General features: G+C 38.9%; 1 protein-coding gene across 1 annotated transcript in view; it reads right to left on the reverse strand.

Annotated features, from left to right (window-relative positions):
• The window catches only part of PPM1D (protein phosphatase, Mg2+/Mn2+ dependent 1D), a 52258-nt gene that overhangs the window by 19444 nt on the left and 9423 nt on the right, over window positions 1-23391 (reverse strand). The window contains exons 2-3 of the mRNA XM_036838312.1: window positions 16722-16950; window positions 6218-6342 (exon numbers count right to left, since the gene is read on the reverse strand). Of these exons, the coding sequence (XP_036694207.1) occupies window positions 6218-6342; window positions 16722-16950 (354 nt within the window). The remainder of the gene's footprint in view (window positions 1-6217; window positions 6343-16721; window positions 16951-23391) is intronic.

Here is a 23391-nt window from a genome sequence, read left to right on the forward strand (position 1 = left end):
AAAAAAAATCATAAAAAGGACACTTTGTATTTGTTGTTCCTTCTGCCTAATATCTTGCCCCAGACACCCACAGGCCTTGATGCCTCACCTCTTCACTCAAATGTCATCTTTTCAGACCTCCTCTGACCATCCCATTTATTTATTTATTTGTTTGTTTGTTTTATTTTTGGCTGCGTTGGGTCTTCATTGCTGCTTGTGGGCTTTCTCTAATTGCAGAGAGCGGGGTCTACTCTTCGTTGCAGTGCACAGGCTTCTCATTGTGGTGGCTTCTCTTGTTGTGGAGCATGGGCTCTAGGCCAACGGGCTTCAGTAGTTGTGGCTTGTGGGCTCTAGAGCGCAGGCTCAGTAGTTGTGGCACACGGGCTTAGTTGCTCCGTGGCATGTGGGATCCTCCCGGACCAGGGCTCAAACCCGTGTCCCCTGCATTGGCAGGCGAATTCTTAACCAGTGCGCCACCAGCGAAGTCCCTGCCAGCCTATTTTTACAAACATTTCATCTGGAGATCATTTCAAATGTATAAAGCTATAAAAATAAAACTATGACAAAGAACACCCATCTTTACTCAGATTCATCTATTGTTGACATTTTGCCCCATTCGCTTGTTTTCAATCTACATATATATAAAGATTCTGTGTGTATATATAAAAAATATTTTAAATAATGGTCCTTTATCCCTAAATACTTCAAAGTATATTTTCTAAGAATAAGGACACTGCAGTTATCAGCTTCATAAATTTATATTAATATAATATTTACCTAACATACCATCTACCATCCATATTCTGAATTATCAGATGGCCTAATAATATCCTTTATAGGATCCAGCCTAGGATCAGGAATAGCATGTACTTGTAACGTTTCTTTTCTTTTCTTTTTCTTTTTTTCTTTACTTGTAACATTTCTTTAACCTCCTTTATCTAGATTGAGGCTATGCATTTTTGACCAGGGTACTACATAGGGGATATGTGTACCACACATCTGGAGGCATACAATGTCCAACTATTCCTCATTAGTGATGGTAACTGTCATCACCTAGTCAAAGTGTTGTCTGATTTCTCTACTCTCTAATTACTATTTTTTCTCTCTGGCAACTAAAAGTAGTTAAACAATGCTAATATCTTGCTGCCTAAGTATTTTTGCATATTTGTATAATATACAAAATGGAGGACCACGCACATTATTTCTTTCTCTAGGTAGTTAACAAATGTTGAAACTAAGCTAAGAAAAAAAAAAACAGCATCACATCAATCAAGATCTCCCTCTCTAAGTGTCATGGACATATATACACTAGCAAATGTAAAATAGATAGCTAGTGGGAAGCAGCCGCATAGCACAGGGAGACCAGCTCGGTGGTTTGTGACCACCTAGAGGGGTGGGATAGGGAGGGTGGGAGGGAGGGAGACAAAAGAGGGAAGAGATATGGGAACATATGTATATGTATAACTGCTTCACTTTGTTATAAAGCAGAAACTAACACACCATTGTAAAGCAATTATACTCCAATAAAGATGTTAAAAAAAAAAAAGATCTCTCTCTCTAAATACACACCAATCTATTAATCAATACCTTTTGTATTGATAAATACATTCCAACAACAACTCATCTAATGCTATTATTCAGTCTCCATTTCCCCACCCTTACACCATCCCAATAAAAACCAACAGAGTACATAAAAGAGAAACTTGACCTGGTAGCAGTTCATAAGAGAAATATCTAGAGATCTGAGCTTAATAAGCCAACTAATGTGGTAAGATTACAAAAAGCTAATGATAGGATTCTAGGACTCCATTATTAGAAGTACAATGTTCAGGTAGCAGGAACTAAGTATTTCCATTGTACTTCAAACTGGTCAGACCACATCTTGCAGTGTCCTCAATTCCCAAATCACGTTTATTGAAGGAAACATCTAGAGGAATACGACAAGAATAATGAAGGGTCTGAAATTAGCCTAGAGAAACATGCTAGCCAATTCTGAATAGGTAAATGACTGTCATTATGCAAAAAGAAAAGGAAGTACACTGCCCTGTCTGAAAGCTTCATGGAGGCAGATTTTAACTCACAGAATTGTCTAATAATACAAGAGTTTCTACTTTGAAACATTAAGTAAAGATTACTGAAGATATTCAAGCAGGTTGAATTACTTCTTGTCTGAATTACTCCAGAGCTATATCTGAACTAAGTAGGAATGTCTGAAACAGGAAAACCAGTTGGTTTTTCTGCTCTTTTTGCCACTCCATCACCTGTTCCTTCTCTTCCTCTCCACAATCACTTAAGGGTTTCAAGGCTTACTTGAAATGCTTGGTGCACACACACTTCACATATACAAAATAAATTGACATCTACTTTCTAAACTGAAGGTTCACCTTACTTTTGAACCTGGAGTAAGACCTTGCCCTCAGTCCATGTTGAGTTCCCCACAAAAATCCCCTCTATTTCTTTACTAATATTAATTCCTTGCATCCCATGCCTTCCCCCTAAGCTCACTAATGTTACAAATGGCAACAGTTAACTGGAAATTTACCATCTACCTGAAGTGTCAATAGCAGCTGACTATCTGTCATCCACCTTGCCCCCTCTTTCTCCTTGCTAACAATTGGAGGATCAATTATATCACATGTATACTATGAATGAATGGCCTGGGAAACTCAGACAAAAATCTGTAAAATATGTAAAGTGCTTAGAATACTGCTACAGGTCCCTAAATGGGACCCTGGCCTCCGATTTTATTACCCTATAATTTTAGCCATTATGATCTTTTAAAAACAAACTGGATCAGCCAAAATGATCCTTTAAAAAACATACTGGATCATGTCACTGCCCTACTTCAGTAAACAACAATAATAACAACTAACATTTACAGAGCACTTACTATGTGCCAGGCACTATTTTAAGCACTTTACATGTGCTAAGTTACCCAATACTCACGACAGTACGAAGCAGGCCCCACTTTACAGCAGAAAAAACTGTGCCACAATATATTAAGTAATTTGCCCAAGTTTGTACAGTAAATAACAGCACTGGGATTGGAAACTAGGAATTTTGGGTCCAAAGTCTACCTCTTAACCACTATGGTTTACTTCCTCTCCTACTCTTCAATCCCTTCCCAAAAGCATTTAAAATAAAATTCCTTATCATGGTCTAGAAAGCCTTGCAGGATTTAGTTCTTGCCTACCACCGGTAATGTCTTCACCAAACTCCTTACATTAGCCTGCGCCACCCTCTTAATCAGGCAAGTGTCCTCATCTCCGCCTTCATCTTATATCTCTACCTCCTCTCTCTCACACTGGCTTCGTTCTTGGTCCTTAAAGACAGCAAGTCCTTTCCTTTCTGCATTAGGATTTGTTGCTAACAAACAACAATTTCCAGCTCAGGTTAACCTAGGCCAAAAAGGCAACTCAGAAGAAACTCAAGTAGCTCACACGGTAGACAAGAAGCTGGAGAACCAGGCATGGAGACAGGGCAATTCCAAACAACTAGGCAGGAAAACCCAACCACATCAATGAGCACTGCCAAAGGAGGTCAGTATCACTAGGATGAATTCATTCCAACCACGTTTTTGGTTTGTAATGTTTATCCTTTCTAGATTCACAGCTCAAAATCATGGAACAAGGAATCTAACTGATCTAGCTGGGGTCATATGCCCAACCTTTTATGTTTTATAAAAGGACCCTGAATAGGAATGTCTAAACTAAGACTGCACATAGTAGGGGAGATACAGTTTCCCCAAAGGAAGTCAGGGCATTATTCAGTAGGAAAAAAGAATATATGCTACACAACCCACACCACCATCCCTCCCAAATCAAATGTCCACTAATTGCCTAATGGCCTTTGCAAGTGCTGTGGCTTTGCTTTGACTTGGCCCCTTCGCCTCCTTTTAGGTCTTACTCAAAATATCACTTTTTTTTTTTTAATTAATTAATTTATTTATTTATTTATTTTTGGCTGTGTTGGGTCTTCGTTTCTCTGCGAGGGCTTCCTCCAGTTGCGGCAAGTGGGGGCCACTCCTCATCGCGGTGCGCGGGCCTCTCACTATCGCGGCCTCTCTTGTTGCAGAGCACAGGCTCCAGACGCGCAGGCTCAGTAATTTTGGCTCACGGGCCCAGTTGCTCCGCGGCATGTGGGATCCTCCCAGACCAGGGCTCGAACCCGTGTCCCCCGCATTAGCAGGCAGATTCTCAACCACTGCGCCACCAGGGAAGCCCAAAATATCACTTTTTAAAAGAATGTTCTTTGGGCTTCCCTGGTGGCGCAGTGGTTAAGAATCCGCCCGCCAATGCAGGGACACAGGTTCGAACCCTGGTCCGGGAAGATCCCACATGCCACGGAGCAACTAAGCCAGTGTGCCACAACTACTGAGCCTGAGCTCCAGAGCCCATGAGCCACAACTACTGAGCCTGCGTGCCACAACTACTGAAGCCCGAGCACCTAGAGCCCGTGCTCCGCAACAAGAGAAGCCACTGCAATGAGAAGCCCGTGCACCGCAACGAAGAGTAGCCTCCGCTTGCCGCAACTAGAGAAAGCCCATGCGCAGCAACGAAGACCCAACACAGTCAAAAATAAATTGATTAAAAAATAAATAAATAAAAGAATGTTCCTTAATCATCCTCTCCAAAGTAGCCCTCCTCTGCTACCCACTATCCCTCCCACCAATTAGTGGCATATCATACTGTTTAATTCCTTTATAATGCTTTTTAAAATAATTTTCTCATTTGTTTATTATCTATCTCCCCATTAGATTATAGGCTCCATGAATATTGGGACTATATGTATATGATCACCAAAGATGAACAAAGATAGTAACATGATAGGTAGCATGATCTTTTTTTTTTTTTTTTTTAAATTATTATTTATTTTATTTATGGCTGTGTTGGGTCTTCGTTTCTCTGCGAGGGCTTTCTCTAGTTGTGGCAAGCGGGGGCCACCCTTCATCGCGGTGCGCGGGCCTCTCACTGTCGCGGCCTCTCTTGTTGCAGAGCACAGGCTCCAGACGCGCAGGCTCAGTAACTGTGGCTCACGGGCCCAGTTGCTCCGCGGCATGTGGGATCTTCCCAGACCAGGGCTCGAACCCGTGTCCCCTGCATTGGCAGGCAGATTCTCAACCACTGCGCCACCAGGGAAGCCCCAGTAGCATGATCTTTTAAAAAAGCAAATCAGATAATGTTACTCCTTAGCTTAATACCCTTCAGTGTTTCCCAGTACCCTTAGACTAGAATGAAAACATCTGTGGCTCATGTTTGCCTCTTTAACTCCTGCCTTCTGATAATTCCTACAACAGGCCACGCTCTTTCCCAATTCAGGAACCATGCCTAGAATATTCTTCAACAGGCTCTTCACAAGAATAACTCCTTCTCAGCCATCAAATCTCAGCTAAAATAACACTTCCTAAAAGGAGCATTTCCATCACACTATCTAAAATAGTTTTTCCCTTCTAAATTATTCTTTATCACAGGACTTTCATATTTCCTAATCTGTAATTATTTCATTTACAAGCTTACTTTTTAAAAAACTGAAGTATAATTGACTTGCAATATTATATTACTTTCAGGACAAGCTTCCTTCTTTATTGCCTATCTCCCCAACTACTCAGTCTTGCACCCTGGGGGCAGAGTATATCTGTATTATCTCTCCAAAGCCTAAGGCAGTGCCTGGCACCAAGTCAGTTCTCAAGTATCTGTTAGAGGAAGAAGGAGAGAAGGAAAAAAGTGGTGTTTTCCAAAAGAAATTTTCTTCAGAAGAAAATTTAATTAGTACATCCAAGGTAAGATATTTCTATAGCTATAATCCTCTAGCCTTCCTTTCAAAACCAGGTAGAACAGAAAATAAGTATGTTTATTTTGTCATGTACAATTTACTTTGCTAGCTAATGAAAAAAAAAGAGCTTTGAAGGCTCTTGAGAGAAATATGAAGGGCTGAAGTAGGGAAGGACATTTAGAAATAGTTTTAAGGCTAACATCAAGCCTAGGCATACATTTACTTCCCTAGGAATAAATGGGAACTAGCAAAACATTGAACATAACTCATGATCAAAGAGCAATTGGCACTGAAATCCATACTTTAACCTTCCCCTCAATTAGGTTTTCAATCATTTACTATAATATCATATTTATACCTTCATGACGTGCCAAATGACGGTTTAATTCTCAGTCTTCTCTTTTATTTTACCACCATATATTATAGAAAATCCAAGATGGTTTCACCAAATGTAAGTCCTACTTACCAAGTGCTCTTGCTACTGCCAGAAATGGAATCTGGTCAATGACTGTGCTCCTTCTCACAGGTCCGTTGTGAGTGAGCCGAGGTCGTTTCCAAACTACACGATTCACCCCAGACTTGTTCATCACGCTAAAAAATAGAGTTCACATAAATACTCTAAATGATTAAAATATAACAACTAAAGTAGTTTAACGTGTTAAATAGCTAATAAAATCAGATTACTGCAAAATAATGACTTATCTCTTTCAGATACAAAGATGCATAAACCAAAGTTCCTGTTCAGAAGGCAAAGACAAAATAGGGTAGATTAAGATGAGAATTTGGAGATTATTAAGGTAGGCTAGACAGAATAGAAAGGAAGCAATGGGAATAGAAATGAGTAGATATCATGTATATAAAAAAGCAAGATAATTTTTTTTTAAGATCCAATGACAGGCGCACACACACACACACACACACACACACACACACAAATGGAAATACACAGAAATAGACTACTGCAATAGGACATAATACATTTTTCCCTTTTCAAATCCATTTCAGTGGGATTCAGTGGTCTTAGTTAATTTCCACCACGATATTCATTTTGTGTGTTTCTTTTGGATTTTTTTTTAACATCTTTATTGGAGTATAATTGCTTTACAATGTTGTGTTAGTTTCTGCTGTATAACAAAGTGAATCAGCTATATGTATACATATACCCCCATATCCTCTCCCTCTTGCATCTCCCTCCCACCCTCCCTATCCCACCCCTCTAGGTGGTCACAAAGCACCGAGCTGATCTCCCTGTGCGATGCAGCTGCTTCCCACTAGCTATCTATTTTACATTTGGTAGTATATATATGTCCATGCTACTCTCTCACTTCGTCCCAGCTTACCCTTCCCCCTCCCCGTGTCCTCAAGTCCATTCGCTACAACTGCGTCTTTTCTTTTTTTTTTTAATAAATAAATTTATTTATTTATTTTTGGCTGTGTTGGGTTTTTGTTGCTGTGCATGGGCTTTCTCTAGGTGCAGCGAGAGGGGGCTACCCTTCATTGTGGTGAGTCGGCTTTTCATTGAGGTGGCTTCTCTTGTTGTGGAGCATGGGCTCTAGGCACGCGGGCGTCAGTAGTTGTGGCTCGCGGCCTCTAGAGCACAGCCTCAGTAGTTGTGGCGCATGGGCTTACCTGCACCACGGCATGTAGGATCTTCCCAGACCAGGGATCGAAGCCGTGTCCCCTGCGTTGGCAGGTGGATTCTTAACCACTGTGACACCAGGGAAGTCCTATGTCTGCGTCTTTATTCCTGTCCTGCCCCTAGGTTCTTCAGAACCTTTTTTTTTTTTAGATTCCATATATATGTGTTAGCATACGGTATTTGTTTTTCTCTTTCTGACTTACTCCACTCTGTATGACAGACTCTAGGTCCATCCACCTCACTACAAATAACTCAATTTCGTTTCTTTTTATGGCTCAGTAATATTCCATTGTATATATGTGCCACATCTTCTTTATCCATTCATCTGTCGATGGACACTTAGGTTGCTTCCATGTCCTGGCTATTGTAAATAGTGCTGCAAGGAACATTGTGGTATATGACTCTAAAAAAGCAAGATAATTTGATAACTAAAAAAACTGAGGGGAGGAAGAAGTGGTTAAAATTGAAGAGGGATTACATAATGATAAAAGAAATTGAAAAGGTTGTATACTTTTTGAAGGATTTAGGGGCATTGAAAATAGAACTTCAATTTTAATATTTTTGATCTGAGAAATTAATAAGAAATGCCTCAATAGAAGTACCTATGTATTTAGATATTTCTGTATTTAGAAGTGAGACTAGACTTTGGAAACAGATCAGCTGCAGAAATATAGATTTGGGAGTTACACAACAAGAAAACCCGCCTAGAAATTTGGTGTTAGAGCAACAGAAATCTGTAATTAATACACAGAGAAGTTAGTACACTCCAGGGTGCCTAAAACATTGAGATATGGTCAAATATTGGAGCAAAAAAGTAATAAAACTTAACAGAGATGGTCTCTCAACCTATGCCTGAACGACTGAAATGGGAAACTGGCCCTTAAATCAATTTAATCATAATCTGCCTGGAATTTAAAAAAAATAATAAATAGAAGAAAAATGTTCCCCTGGAAGGCTTTAAAAAGTTGAGGGGAAGAGTGGGAAAGAGCATTCCCAAGAAACAATATCAGCCTGCCTGATATTAGGTTCACCTGACAGATACATGCATCAGACACAAGTTGATTCTGAACCCTCAAAGATAGATGACATTAAGGTAACCGAATTAAGTCTTCACACTAAAGTCCCATGTGCACACTGAAACCCTCTGATTATAATCTGAAATTTCATTTCATCTACGGCAGGCCAGATGACAATAATATGTGGTCTTCTTGTCAGTTACTGTTCTCATTATTAATGAGTACTATGACATCCTGATGTATACATGAGTCTCTTAATAGCTTACTATGTTGACTGTGAGTAGTATGACTCTGTCCCCCTAAACTTGATGAACACTGAAACTAAACTGGCTTCAAGATATGGAAAGCTGAAGGCAGGACAGATAATGGTGACCGTCTCCACAGGAATGTCAGTATGAAATGCTGCAGACCTCAGCAGCAGCCTCCAAGTTAACCTCCATCTATGGCTTTTCTATTTCTGCTCTAACTTCAAAGGAATGAAGATACTAGGGAGAAGAGATAACAAATGGAATACAAGTTCTAAGAGACCCAAAATAAAGGCATAAACCTTCATAAATGAGAAAAAGAAATCTTCCACTGAGCCCAGAAAAACATGAATATGACAGAAGGAGAACAGCCTCAATCATCTTTCTTAAGTAGAAAACAAGCTCATGAGACAAGGGCAGGCCAGGAGATTTGAGCAGCTCTGTCTCATGAAACTTCCTGCAATGATAGAAATGTTCACTGGGCACAGTCTGATACAGCAGGCACTAGCCACGTCCGCCAACTGAGCACTGTCAATGTGACTAGTGCAAATGAGGAACCGAATTTTTAATTTAATTTTAATTAATTTACACTTAAATTCAAACACTCATATGTGGTTAGTGGCTACTATACTGGACAGAACAGGGGGGAATGAAGCAAGTACAGAATGAGCAGAAAACTTTGTCAACGTTAACCTAGAAGAGAAATTCAAGAGGGTTGTTCATTTACTATCCCTTTTGAGAATTAGTTTAATTTGTAATACTGAAAGCAACATTGTTCTCGGTCATAGTAAGAGTATCAAAGGCCATCACTTTGTTATTTTATGCTTTCTTCAATGCTGATCCTCAAAAAGGAAACAGGAGAGTAAAGACTAAATCTACAATTCACAAGAATCTGTGAAACATACCAGTTCCAGGAGAAGAGACACCAACATTCTGCCTTCCTAACACCTTATGCCCTATTGTTCTTTCCTAAACCAGCTCCCTAAAAAGTAAGACTTAATACTTAAGTAATTACAGTACCTACCCAAATTGCTTCCAACATAACACTCCTAGGAGCTCTCTGGATACTTAATATTCAAAGTTATTATGGTCTCTGTGTTTCTGAGAAACAAATGACAAAATAAGGGCACTGGCTAAAACAAAGTTTTAAATCCAGTATCAAAAAACCAAAGAAATGTTGTAAAAGATGCTGCTTTTATTGCACTTCCTGCTGTTGTCCTGCATCACTAATGGCATACACAAAGGATCAGCCTGATATGCAAAGGGCTGACTGAGCAGCAATAGAAGGCCAGAAAAACAGAGCACTGGCCAGTTGCCTAGAGTGAGGACAGAGGGAAAGGAGGAAATAACTTACAATAAAACAGTTCAGGGACTTCCCTGGTGGCACAGTGATTAAGAATCCGCCTGCCAATGCAGGGGACACGGGTTCGAGCCCTGATCCAGGAAGATCCCACATGCCGCGGAGCAACTAGGCCCGTGTGCCAAGCTACTGAGCTCTGTGCTCTAGAGCCCTCGAGCCACAACTACTGAGCCCACGTGCCACAACTACTGAAGCCTGCGCGCCCAGAGCCCGTGCTCCGCAACAAGAGAAGCCACCGCAATGAGAAGTCCGCGCGCAGCAGTGAAGAGTAGCCCCCGCTTGCCACAACTAGAAAAAGCCCGCACGCAGCAACGAAGACCCAACACAGCCAACAATAAATAAATAAATAAAAATTTATTTAAAATAAATAAATAAATAAAACAGTTCAATTTGTGCAAAAAGACACCTGCTCTCAAATGGCAAACAGCATCTGTCCAACTATCCAGATGCTATTTTAAGTAACAGGACAAAAAAATAAACTCTAAAAAAAGTTATTAAAATAAAAATAACTTTAATATTCATAGCGAAAAATAAAGAACAGTCAAGAACAATATTTTTTTAAAGACTAATGAGAGGAATCAGGCCTACCAATATTAAAAATTAAAATAAAGCCTCAATTTAAAATAAGTATGGGCTTCCCCGGTGGCACAGTGGTTAAGAATCCGCCTGCCAATGCAGTGGACACGGGTTCGAGCCCGGTCCGGGAAGATCCCACATGCCACGAAGCAACTAAGCCCGTGCGCCACAACTACTGAGCCTGCGCTCTAGAGCCCACGAGCCACAACCACGGAGCCCGCAATGAAGCCCGCGTGCCTAGAGCCCAGGCTCCGCAACAAGAGAAGCCACCACAATGAGAATCCCGCACACCGCAATGAAGAGTAGCCCCCGCTCGCAGCAACCAGAGAAAGCCTGCGCACAGCAATGAAGACCCAACGCAGCCAAAAATAAATAAATAAATAAATAAATAAATAAATTTATAAAAATAAAAATAAATAAATAAAATAAGTATGGCACTGGTACACGAATATACAGTATTAAAAAAAGAAAGTCCAGAAAAAGACCCAAATATATATAATTGCAAAGCTCATTTTGCATAACTACCAGTAGTGGTCTCAGATACATACTGACCTTCACACTCATAGGATCAAATAAACTATAGCATGAAACCAGGCTCATTTAACTTTGTAGCATACAGGACAGGAAACACAGTATGCCAGCACTGCAGCTTCAGTTGTGCTGTCTTCAGCAGTGATCCTTACAGAAATCCAGGAGCCAATTTCTAGGCACCACAAGTGAGCTTCGTATGCCATAAGAATCAGTATCTTAACAGCCCATGACTTCCTCGTCCCTGCACAAGTCAAACTGCATGTACAAAGGGCAGCTGAGGTCTCTGCTTCCCAAGAGAAATTTGTGGTCCATTCAAAATCTTTCCTATCCAGATGCAGTTCCATTCAAGGGTCATTCTACAATAAGCAATGTTGCCTTATAACAGAGCTGACATTCCATATTTATCTTAACCAGAGAAAGAGTGCTAGAAGAGGATAAACTCAAGGTTATCTTCCCATTGAAGAAGGGTTTTATGCCTGGTAAGCCTTCTAATCAGTACGGAATGGTTGTTCAAGTGGCTACCAATGGCCAATGAGAAAAAAATATTAACTCATATCCCTATTACTCAGCTTTAATTTTAAAATTCCAGAGCTATAAGATTAAAATGTAAATAATGGGACTTCCCTGGTGGCGCAGTGGTTAAGAATCCACCTACCAATGCAGGGGACATGGGTTCGATCCCTGGTCCGGGAAGATCCCACGTGCCACGGAGCAACTAAGTCCGTGCACCACAACTACTGAGCCTGCGCTCTAGAGCTCACGTGCCACAACTACTGAGCCCACATGCCACAACTACTGAAGCCCCCGTGCCTAGAGCCCACTATCCACAACAAGAGAAGCCAGCAATGAGAAGCCCATGCACCGCAACGAAGAGTAGCCCTCGATTGCTGCAACTACAGAAAGCCCACGGGCGGCAACAAAGACCCAACACGGACCAAAAAATAATAATTAATTAATTAATTAAAGAAAAATTTAAAAAAGGGACTGTTTAAAATGTAAATGATGAAACCACACAAGTACTAGAAAAGTGGTTCTCAAAATATGGTTCAGGGACCCCGGGAGTCCCCCAGACCATTTCAGGGGATATGCAAGGTCAAAATTATTTTCTTTTTCTTAATTTTATTTACTTATTTATTTATTTTTGGCTGTGCTGGGTCTTCGTTGCTGTGCTCGAGCAGGGGCTACTCTTCGTTGCGGTGTGCGGGTTTCTCACTGCGGTGGCTTCTCTTGCTGCAGAGCCCGGGCTCTAGGCACGAGGGCTTCAGTAGTTGTGGCACACAGGCTCTAGAGCGCAGGCCCAGTAGTTGTGGCGCACGGGCTTAGTAGCTCCGCAGCATGTGGGATCTTCCCGGACCAGGGCTCGAACCCGTGTCCCCTGCATTGGCAGGAGGATTCTTAACCACTGCGCCACCAGGGAAGCCCTCAAAATTATTTTCATAATAGTACTACGACCATGTGTATACAGTGGACTTTTTGAGCAGCTACAGGATTTGCTATATTGTATAATAAAATGTGTCAATATTTGGATGATCTGCATAACTCAGCTAACCAATACTTTACAAATGACCAATACCTAGGTTTCAAAATCATGCACTGGGGCTATACACTATATGATTCCAACTATATGACACTCTGGAAAAGGCAAAACTATGGAGACAATAAAAAGACCAGTGGTTGCCAGGTGTAGGAAGGGAGGAAGGGATAAATAGGCAGAGCACAGAAGATTTTTAGGACAGTGAAACTATTCTGTATGAAACTATAATGTTAAATACATGTCATTACACATTTGTCAAACCCTAGAATGCACAACACCAAAAGTAACCCTAATGTAAACTATGGACTTTGGGGATAATGATGTGTCAATGTAGGGTCATCAATTGTAACAAATGTACCATTCTGGGGAAGGATGCTGATAGTGGAAGAGACTATGCGTGTAGAAGGAGGCAGGGAGTATACAGGAACTCTATACTTTCTGCTCAATTTTGCTATGAATCTAAAACTGCTTTAAACAATAAAAATCTACTAATTAAAAAAACATGCATGGATAAAGATATTATTTAACCAATGGCTCTTAACTGATACACCTATGGCTCTCAGTGAAAGAGTATGAAAAAAGTCATTGATATGATTTCAGATACCACACTATTATTAACCTTTAAGAAACTCCCTCTTCGTGAATTTTAGAATAGTATCAAAGAAGAATACCCCCAAAACATGGAAAAGCTTTTAAAATAGTCTCCCTTTTCCACCTATAAATCTGTGTAAAACCAGACTTTGCTTCAGATACTACAACCAAAATACCTTATCACAACAGATTGAATGCAGAAGCAAATACAAGAATCTAGCAGTCACCTATTAAGCCAGACAATGAAGAGACTTTTTAAAAATGTAAAACAACGCCAATCCTCTCAAATGTTTGTTTTGGGAAAACAGCTATTTTTTCACAAAAAATTTTCTTTATATTAACACATAATAAGCCTAACATTGTTATTTTTCAATAAATTAACAAATATTTGAAAATGTCTCCATTTTAATTCCTAATATGGTAGAATCAATACATGTAACCCATATAAACAAAAAGCTCTTTGAGGGCCTCAATTTTTAAGAGTGTAAAGGGTTCCTAAGACCAAAGTATTCATAACTGCTGTACAAGAAGAAAATATAGAAGACTTTTTAATAACCTCAGAGTGAAGGAACTGTATGTATGGCACAAAACCCAAAAGTCATAACGGTAGAGATTGATCAATTTAACTACATTAAAATAAACTCCCACATGGAAAAAAGATTCCAGGAGCAGAATCAAAACACAAACTGTGAAAACAACATCTGAAACTCATCACTTATATTAGTCTAATTTCTCTAATGTCTAAGTGGCTCCTACACATTAATACAAAAAAGGCTAACTACTCTCCCCCAAAATGAACAAAGAATATAAACAAAAAAACACAGAAAAGGAAGTATAAATGGCTCTTAAATAAAAAGATATTCAACCTTTCTCAAGATGCAAATGCAAATGAAAACATCACCAAGATGCGTTCTTTTTAACCTACAACTGGATATGATCAAAAAGTTCTATAAGTCTGTTGTCAGGGTCATCCACATATCCTGATGATATAAGTATAAATTTGTACAATCTCCACGGAGACAAAGAGTTAGCAATGTAATTTTATATCCTGCTTATTGTGACCAATAAGCATTCTCCCATATTATTAAAAATTCCTGGTAGGGGAAAGGGGGAATTGGAGGAATGTGGTCAAAAGGTACAAATTTCCAGTTATAAAATAAATAAGTACTATGGATGTAATGTACAACATGATGACTACAGTTAATACTGCTACATTATACACAGGAAAGTTTTTAAGACAATAAATCCTAAGTGTTCTCATCACAAGGAGAAATTTTTTTTTCCTTTATTCTCTCTTTTCTATTTATTGTATCTATATGAGAAGATGGATGTTAGCTGAACCTATTGTGGTAATCATTTCACAGTATAAGTAAACCAAACCATCATGTAGCACGCCTTAAATTTATACAGTGATATATGTCAATTATTTGTCAGTGAAACAGGGAAAAAAAATCGTATATTAAAGAAAAATTCCCCATATGTATTCCCCATATGTTCATTACACTATTCCACCTTTACTTTTTTTTTTTTGACTATGCTACGCGGCTTGCAGGATCTTAGTTCCCCGACCAGGGATTGAACCCGGGCCCTCAGCAGTGAAAGTGCAGAGTCCTAACCACTGGACTGCCAGGGAATTCCCCTACCTTTACTTTTATGTTTGAAATTTTTCATAACACCATGATTTTTAAAAATTTACATATAAACATTATTTAATGTTCATATCATATCCAATGTTATGAATATATATTAAATGTACTTAACCATTTTCCAGCTGTTGGGCCTTCAAGTTATTTTCAGCTAAATTAACAGTAAATAAACACAGCTGCAATCAATAGCTCCATTCAGATATTTTGGTCCACATTTCATATTTCTTCTTTAGAGTAGATTCCTGAAATTACTGAGTCTATATACATTTAAAGTTAGTGGTATGTGTTATATTTTGTATAGGTCATACCAATATATAATCTTATCAACAGGATATCCATTACAACAAAAATATTGCTAACCCAACAGCAAAAAATAGAATTTCATTTCAATAATGTTAAACATTTTTTCGAATGTTTATACTATTCTTTTGAGAATCTGTTTTTGTTCAAACTTCCTCTCCATTATCCATCTATCTGAAGGCAGCAGAGTTTTAGTGTTTTTCTTACTTATCTTTTGAACTCTTGGTAGCTTAAGGATGTTAATTCTTTCCTTCAGTTTATTATTTCTCTGAAAAAGACCATTTTGATTTAATAAAAGCAAGAAAGAGGAGGGACTTCCCTGGTGATCCAGTGGTAAAGAATCCGCCTTCCAATGCAGGGGACGTAGGTTCAATCCCCGGTCAGGGAACTAAGATCCCACACGCTGCGGGGCAACTAAGCCCGCGCGCCACAACTACTGAGCTCGAGCATCTCAACGAGCGAGCCCACGTGCCACAAACTAAAGAGCCCACCGCTCTGGAGCCCGCACCATAACTAGAGAGAAGCCTGTATGCCGTAATGAAAGATCCTGCGTGCCGCAACTAAGACCCGATGCAGCCGAAAAGAAAAAAACAAACAAACAAAAAAAAACCTGGGGCTTCTTAAAAAAAAGAAAAAAGCAAGAAAGAGGAGGCAAGTAATAATATCATGGTAAGACTTGAGTTAGAATGATTATTTAGAAAACACTGGATTCTGTTTAACTTGCCTTAATCCTTGATTTTTAAAAATTAGTATTAGAATAATTTTAAAATTTTCTTATGTTACTCATTCCTCTGATTTTTAGAACAATCTTATATTTTAGTTTGTAGCATAAAAATATTACGCTGAAGTCAAATTCAGTTCATAGTTTACAAACTATCTCGATACATATTGAGACAATAAGTTGAAACAGGGGTTTGCAGCATATATGACTTAGAAATCAAAGGGAAAAACTGAAGGCTAATTCTAACAGAATTCTATTCCCAAAGACAGATTCAAATTGTTCTACTCTGGGGGACTTCCCTGGTGGTCCAGTGGGTAGGACTTGAAGCTCCCAGTGCAAGGGACCCGGGTTCGATCCCTGGTCGGGGAACTAGATCCTGCATGCATGCCGCAACAAAGACCACCTAAGACCCAGCACAGCCTAAAGAAATAAATATCAAATTGTCCTACTCTGGAACTCTAAGGGCTGCTCTGTCCAGATTCTGAAGGGCATGCTGATCAGTATTTATGTAAAAGGTTTTAAATAAATCCTTGTATGTTTTGTTACTTGAGTAACAAAATATTATTATTATTATTTATATTATTATTATTTAATAATAATATTAAAATATTATTTCCCTTTGGAGCCATTATCAGAAATAAAACAGTCAATTCAAAATAATAAGATAAATATGAACATACATGAGTACTTCATCAGGCAAACTAAAAATCTGTAACTTCATTAAAAGGGAGAAGTAGGTAAATCTGGTAAGTGAAGCAGAAAAGGACTAAATAGAACCAAGAGAAGAAAGACAAAAAAGGACAATAATTACCTCCCACCAAGTCCTTCAATTCGTTCTCTTTCCTTGGGAAGTTCTGGCTTATGGTCCTGTGTCACCTCCACAGCTCTGATAAAATCATCCTTTGGGTCATCCTGAATTCCAAGAACCACCCCTGAGTCACCCACATGAGCTACATACATCTTCAGGCCCCGTATGATGACCACACTGGCAGTTGTCCCTGACGTGCTGGGAAGACCTGTCATAGTCTTTGGCCATTCTGCTGTAATAAAAAATAAAACATTTTACTCTTTCAGGTGTATACATTAATCCTGTGGCAGAATAAAAATGCCAACATATTTTGAATTAGCCTGTTAAAATTTGAATTAGCATAGGAAAATATTTAAGAAAAATATTTTGAAAGGTATTAAAGAAGGACTTGTATTAATCCCTTCATTCACATATTAATAAATTAATTTTATAAATAATGCAATTATATTATGACCATCAAGCCGATCCTACGAGAAAAATGTTACAGCATAGATTTACTAATTCCACATAAGTCTTAGTCTTAATTACATTTAGTGGCAAGGATATGTTAAAAGTTTTGATACCGTACTGCTAGCAGCTTATCATCTGTTTATTAATTTCACTTCAAGAAGATTTTCAGAAAAAGCTACTGGATTTGTTTTTGAAACAACTGTTGAATATTCATAACCTAATAAATAACATTTATTGAGGGCTTACTGGATACCACTTTCTGTGCTAAGAGCTTTACATGTATTGTATTATCTCATATAATACTAATAAACCTAAGTGATAGGTAAGATTAGTTTCATTATTTTCATTTCGCAGATGAGGAAACCAAAACTTTCAATGATTACAAAATTTGCTCAAAATAACTCAAGTATTTTAAGTGGCAAAGATCCCATATACCTAATTCCAAAACCTATACTGACTGATTATATTCACTATCATTTAAAATTCTGAAATATTCTGTAATATTAAACTACAAGTTACAGTTCAAGACAGCAAACTAAGTCCAAACACTGACATATTCTCCCCATCAAAATCCTACTGAAAGGACAGAATATAAATATTAGAAAAAGTCCAGAGCAGTCATGAAACACAGAGAAGGGTCATAAGAAAATCTGAGGAATTGCAAAAAAAAAAAAAAAAAAAAAAAAAAAATCTGAGGAATTCCTGGAATTTTAAACAAATGGAATTATACTGAGGGAAAAATCAGAATGCAAAATTTGTAATCCAACATAAGGAAAAAGCACAGTCAGTACAGGAGGCAGTACATCAGTATTCCCCATTAACAGAGTTCCAGAAAAGTTCAAACTCAGAGGCAGTGGCAAAGGCTGAAGTCAGGAATGGATGGTAAAAGCTTGGCAGATTCATTTAAAACTGCAGGAGCTAGGTCAGTGCCTAAACTCCCTGCATGGTAAAAGGTGAAACATTTAAGTTCCTAAGATGCCAGTAACTATAATACCTCTCTTTTAAGAAAAGTGGTGCATTGGCTGATAGGGACAACAGGGTCTCAAAGGGGATGTGGGAGAAGAAATAAGCACCCCCCCCAAATGGACGGGTGCCACACAACTTTTATAGCCACAAGGCTTCTCTAATATATTTGGGCTAACTAGTTCTTTTCTTTTCCAATATTATATATGCTGAAAAGCCATCTCTTGAACACTACAGTGCATCTCCCCATCCCATCCCATCCCACAGATGGAACTCACCCTCCAGAGTGACCTGTCACTCACAACAGAGGGCTGCTTGCAGTATACGAAATAATGACCTTCACAAATGCTAAGGGAAACCAGAACAGCTACCAATATTGATGAAGCTAGAAATTCACACACACAGGCATATACACATGTAAAACTATCAGCAACAGTACCAGACACATAGTTAGTGCTCAATAAACATTAGTTTTTGTTGTTATCACCATTATGTATTTAAGAAAAGCAACCAGCCTGAGAGGTACCAAGTGGAGTTGCCAAAAAAAAAAAAAGGCCCTAAAGAAAACATTTGTGGATAGATTACTGGTATTGATAAAGTTCAATAAGGTTACTGGATATAAATAGTTATATAAAATATGAATTCTATTTTTGTAAAACAGCAACAAAAAATTACAAAATGTAACTTAAAAAAAAAAAGATCCCATTCACAATAACAGCGAAAGGTGTGCTATATCTGCCAACAGTGCTAACAAATCTCTAGTAAGACCTGTTTGGAAAAGTTGTAAAAGCCAGTGAACAAATACAACAGTGAGCACAGAGACAGATCCATGCATATTCAGACACTTGACATATGAACAGTGGAGAAAGGACAGACATTCAATAAATGGAACTGGGATAAAATTAAAAAAACAAACAAACAACTTTGTGTCCCTGATGCCAAACACACACACACACACACACACACAAAATCAATTCCAGGTACATTAAAGACCTATCATGAAAAGCAAAGCTAAAATGCTTAGAAAATGCACAAGAAAGTACATTTATGATCTCAAGGTGGGGAAGGATTTCCTAAAGACAAAGAATGGACTAGCCATATAAGAAAATGATTGTGAAGTTGCACCACCATCAAAATTAAGAATTTCTGTTCATCAAAAGATATGATTACTAGAGTGAAAAGACAACTCACAGAATGGAAGAGGATATATTTGTAATATATACACACCAAAGGAATGGTATCCAGAATATATAAAATGCTAAAACAAATCAAATCAAGAAGACTACTCAATAGAAAAACGGATAAAGGACCTGAACAGGCTTTTACAAATGAGGAAATCCAAAGAGCCAAAAAGCATGCAGAGGTGTTTGCCTTCTTTAATCATCACGGAAATACAAATTAAAAGCCATAATGAGGACTTCCCTGGTGGCACAGTGGTTAAGAATCCGCCTGTCAATGCAGGGGACACGGGTTCGAGCCCTGGTCCGGGAAGATCCCACATGCCGCAGAGCAACTAAACCCGTGTGCCACAACTACTGAGCCTGCGCTCTAAAGCCCGTGAGCCACAACTACTGAAGCCCGCGCCTAGAGCCCATGCTCTGCAACAAGGGAAGCCACCTCAATGAGAAGCCTGCGCACCGCAACGAAGAGTAGCCCCCACTCTCCACAACTAGAGAAAAGCCCGTGCTCAGCAATGAAGACCCAACACAGCCATAAATAAATAAATAACTCAATAAATAAATTAATTAATTAAAAAATAAAAGCCATAATGAGATACCACAACATAATTATCAGATTGCTGCATAAATTAAAGTTTGACAAGAGTAAGTTAAGAATGTGGAGTAACATGTTCTATCATCAACTACTGGTAGGAGTATAAACTGGTACAACTACTTTAGAAAACATCTAGGCATTATATGGTAAAGGTGAAGATACGTATACTCTTGACTACTCACTACCCACTGGTATACAGCATAAATTCATGACACACAATACGTATGAATGTTCATAGCAGCACTGTTCATATGGGCTAAAAATGGGCAACAGCTCAAATGTCCTTCAACATAACAACAGACTATATACTACATATAATGGGTGAGAATCTCACAAGAAGGATGAGATAAAAGAATACATTCAGCATGATTTTCTTCAGAAAAAAAAAACACTATCATATTTACAGACAAGAGGTAAAACTATTAAGAAAAATAAGTAAATCACTACAGACCTATAATCACAAAGTCAAGATCGTGGTTGCCTCTTGGGGGAAGACAGAAATATGAGATCAGAAAGGGCATACAGGGGCTTCTGGTGTACAGGCAATGTTCTCTTTTGTAACTGGATGGTGTTCATTTTATGATTATTTATTAAAGTGTACATTTATGTTTTATGGCCTTTTATGTATGCATGCTATGTTATATTTCACACCTTTTTTAAGTTAAAAGAAAAACAAGCAGCAGGAAGAAGGCACCAATTTTGCAAACAGATCACAGCAGACAGCTCCCTAGCCCATGCAGTTTTGCAGTCTGGTTACAGACGTCATTTCCAGAAGCCCAGCGTAGAGTATGGTGTATGTTTCTTTAGCCCTTTCAATTATTTTATGGGTTAACTATAGCTCTTGCTAAAACATTTTCTTTTTTCCTTTTTTTAAAAAAAGAAAACTAGAAAACATTGTCTTCTGCAGCTAAGAACCTGAAAAAAAAAATCTATTATCATAATAAATGCGAACGAAGTGAACTCCCAGAAACAAGGGTTCTTAACCACATTCAGAAAACAAAATTTACCTACAGCATACAAGTAATTTAGCTGTTTGCAAAAAGCACCTAAAACGAGATGAAAAAGGAGAAAAAAAGCTAAAAATAAAAAGGATATTCAAAGCAATGTTAATATTTAAATCACATTTTTTGTCAAAAGCACTAACATACGAAAGATATTCCACAATGATCTAAAAATACTGAATAATCCATGCTTTCCCTATTCATTTGAAATGTCACCTTTTATCATATGTTACATTTTGCCTCAGATCTATTTCTGGACTCATCCTACTAATCTATTTATGGTGCTTTTTAATAATAGGGAGTTTAAGTATCCACCAATTATTCTTCTTTTTCAATATTCTCAAGTATTTTTCCATATGAACTTCAGAAGCAACTTGCAAAATTAAAAAACAAACCCTGTGGAGGTTCTGATTGAAACTGCAATAAATTTATATATTAAGGAAGCTACCTCTTTGTCTTCCTTAGTTAGCCTTTCTTGTTTTCTACTTTACATTTTAATCTTTTAATTTAAAAAAAATGACTTAAAACTAGGAGCATATTAAAAAGACAGTATCAGATAGTATATGAACTCCGACTTAAGTATCCTTTAGAAAATGTGCATTAAGTCATTAAAACAAAGACTAAGGACTTCCTTGGTGGCGCAGTGGTTAAGGATCTGCCTGCCAATGCACGGGACACAGGTTCGTGCCCTGGTCCGGGAAGATCCCACATGCCTTGGAGCAACTAAACCCATGCGCCACAACTACTGAGCCTGCACTCTAGGGCCCACGAACCACAACTACTGAAGCCTGCCTAGATCCCGTGCTCCACAACAAGAGAAGCCACGGCAATGAGAAGCCTGCGCACCACAACAAAGAGTAGCCCCCTCTCGCCACAACTAGAAAAATCCTGTGTGCAGCAATGAAGACCCAGTGCAGCCAAAAATAAATAAATAAAATAAATAAATTGGAAAAAAACATTGTTATAAAAAAAGTGATTTGGTTATAATTATATATATATGTGTATATATATATATATATATATATACACATACACATATATATATATTTTTTTTTTTTGGCCACGCCATGTGGCATGTGGCATCTTAGTTCCCCCACCAGGGACTGAACCGGTGCCCCCTGCAGTGGAAGCGCAGTCCTTTTTTTCCCTTAATTTATTATTATTATTTTTTTTTTTTTTTTTTTTTTTGGCTGCGTTGGGTCTTCGTTGCTGTGTGCAGGCTTTCTCTAGTTGCGGCGAGCGAGGGGCTACTCTAAGTTGCGGTGCGCAGCCTCCTCATTGCAGCGGCTTCTCTTGTTGCGGAGCACAGGCTCTAGGTGCACGGGCTTCAGTAGTTGTGGTACATGGGCTCATGAGTTGTGGCTCGCAGGCTCTAGAGCGCAGGCTCAGTAGTTGTGGCACACGGGCTTAGTTGCTCCGTGGCATGTGAGATCTTCCCGGACCAGGGCTTGAACCTGTGTCTCCAGCATTGGCAGGCAGATTTTTTTTTTAAATATTTATTATTTATTTATTTATTTATTTATTTATTTATTGCTTGCTTGCTTGCTTGCTTGCTTACTTGCTTGCCTGCATTGGGTCTTCGTTGCTCTGCGTGGGCTTTCTTTAGTAGCAGCGAGCCGGGGCTTCTCACTGCGGGGGCTTCTCATTGTGAGGGCTTCTCTTGTTGCAGAGCACAGGCTCTAGGTGCACAGGCTTCAGTAGTTATGGCATGTGGGCTTCAGTAGTTGTGGCTCGCGGGCTCTAGAGTGCAGGCTCAGTAGTTGTGACGCACCGGCTTAGTTGCTCCACGGCATGTGGGATCTTCCCAGACCAGGTCTCGAACCCGTGTCCCCTGCATTGGCAGGCGGATTCTTAACCACTGCGCCACCAGGGAAGCCCGGAAGCACGGAGCCTTAACCACTGGACCACCAGGGAAGTCCCTATATGTTCTTTTTTATTATTATTATTTTCCATTATAGGTTATTACAAGATATTGAATATATTCCCTGTGCTATACAGTAAATCCTTATTGTTTGTCTATTTTATATATGGTACACTAAAATCTTTTAAACACATTTTACTGACTCTTCTGTCTAGGCAAGAAATACTAAGGGAAGAGGCTGCAATGAAAATGGGTTCCCTGATCTCTGTGGATGGGAGAACCCTGAGGTGACAGAGATCAGACAGGAGCAGTTAATTACCCAAAGAAAATCTGGTACGGTTACCTCGCTGACAACAGGGCAGAAGAAAAATTGGATCTGCAGAATGGTCTTTCACAAAAAAACAGGGAACAAAACAAAAAACAAAAAGAAAATCTTCCAAGTTTAGTTAAAGAATTGTTAACCTTCTTCAAAGTGATATGTGGCCATTTTCACATGTAGCTATACACCAAGGAAAAAGAACCACAACATTGAGTAACTACTGAACGATGGCTCTAAGATAATAATTCTGGGGCTACAGAACACAGCCACAGTCCACTGATAAGAGCTAAGGCTCATGGAGGTCAG

This window comes from Balaenoptera musculus, chromosome 20 (assembly GCF_009873245.2).
Source record: "Balaenoptera musculus isolate JJ_BM4_2016_0621 chromosome 20, mBalMus1.pri.v3, whole genome shotgun sequence".
NCBI lineage: Eukaryota > Metazoa > Chordata > Mammalia > Artiodactyla > Balaenopteridae > Balaenoptera > Balaenoptera musculus.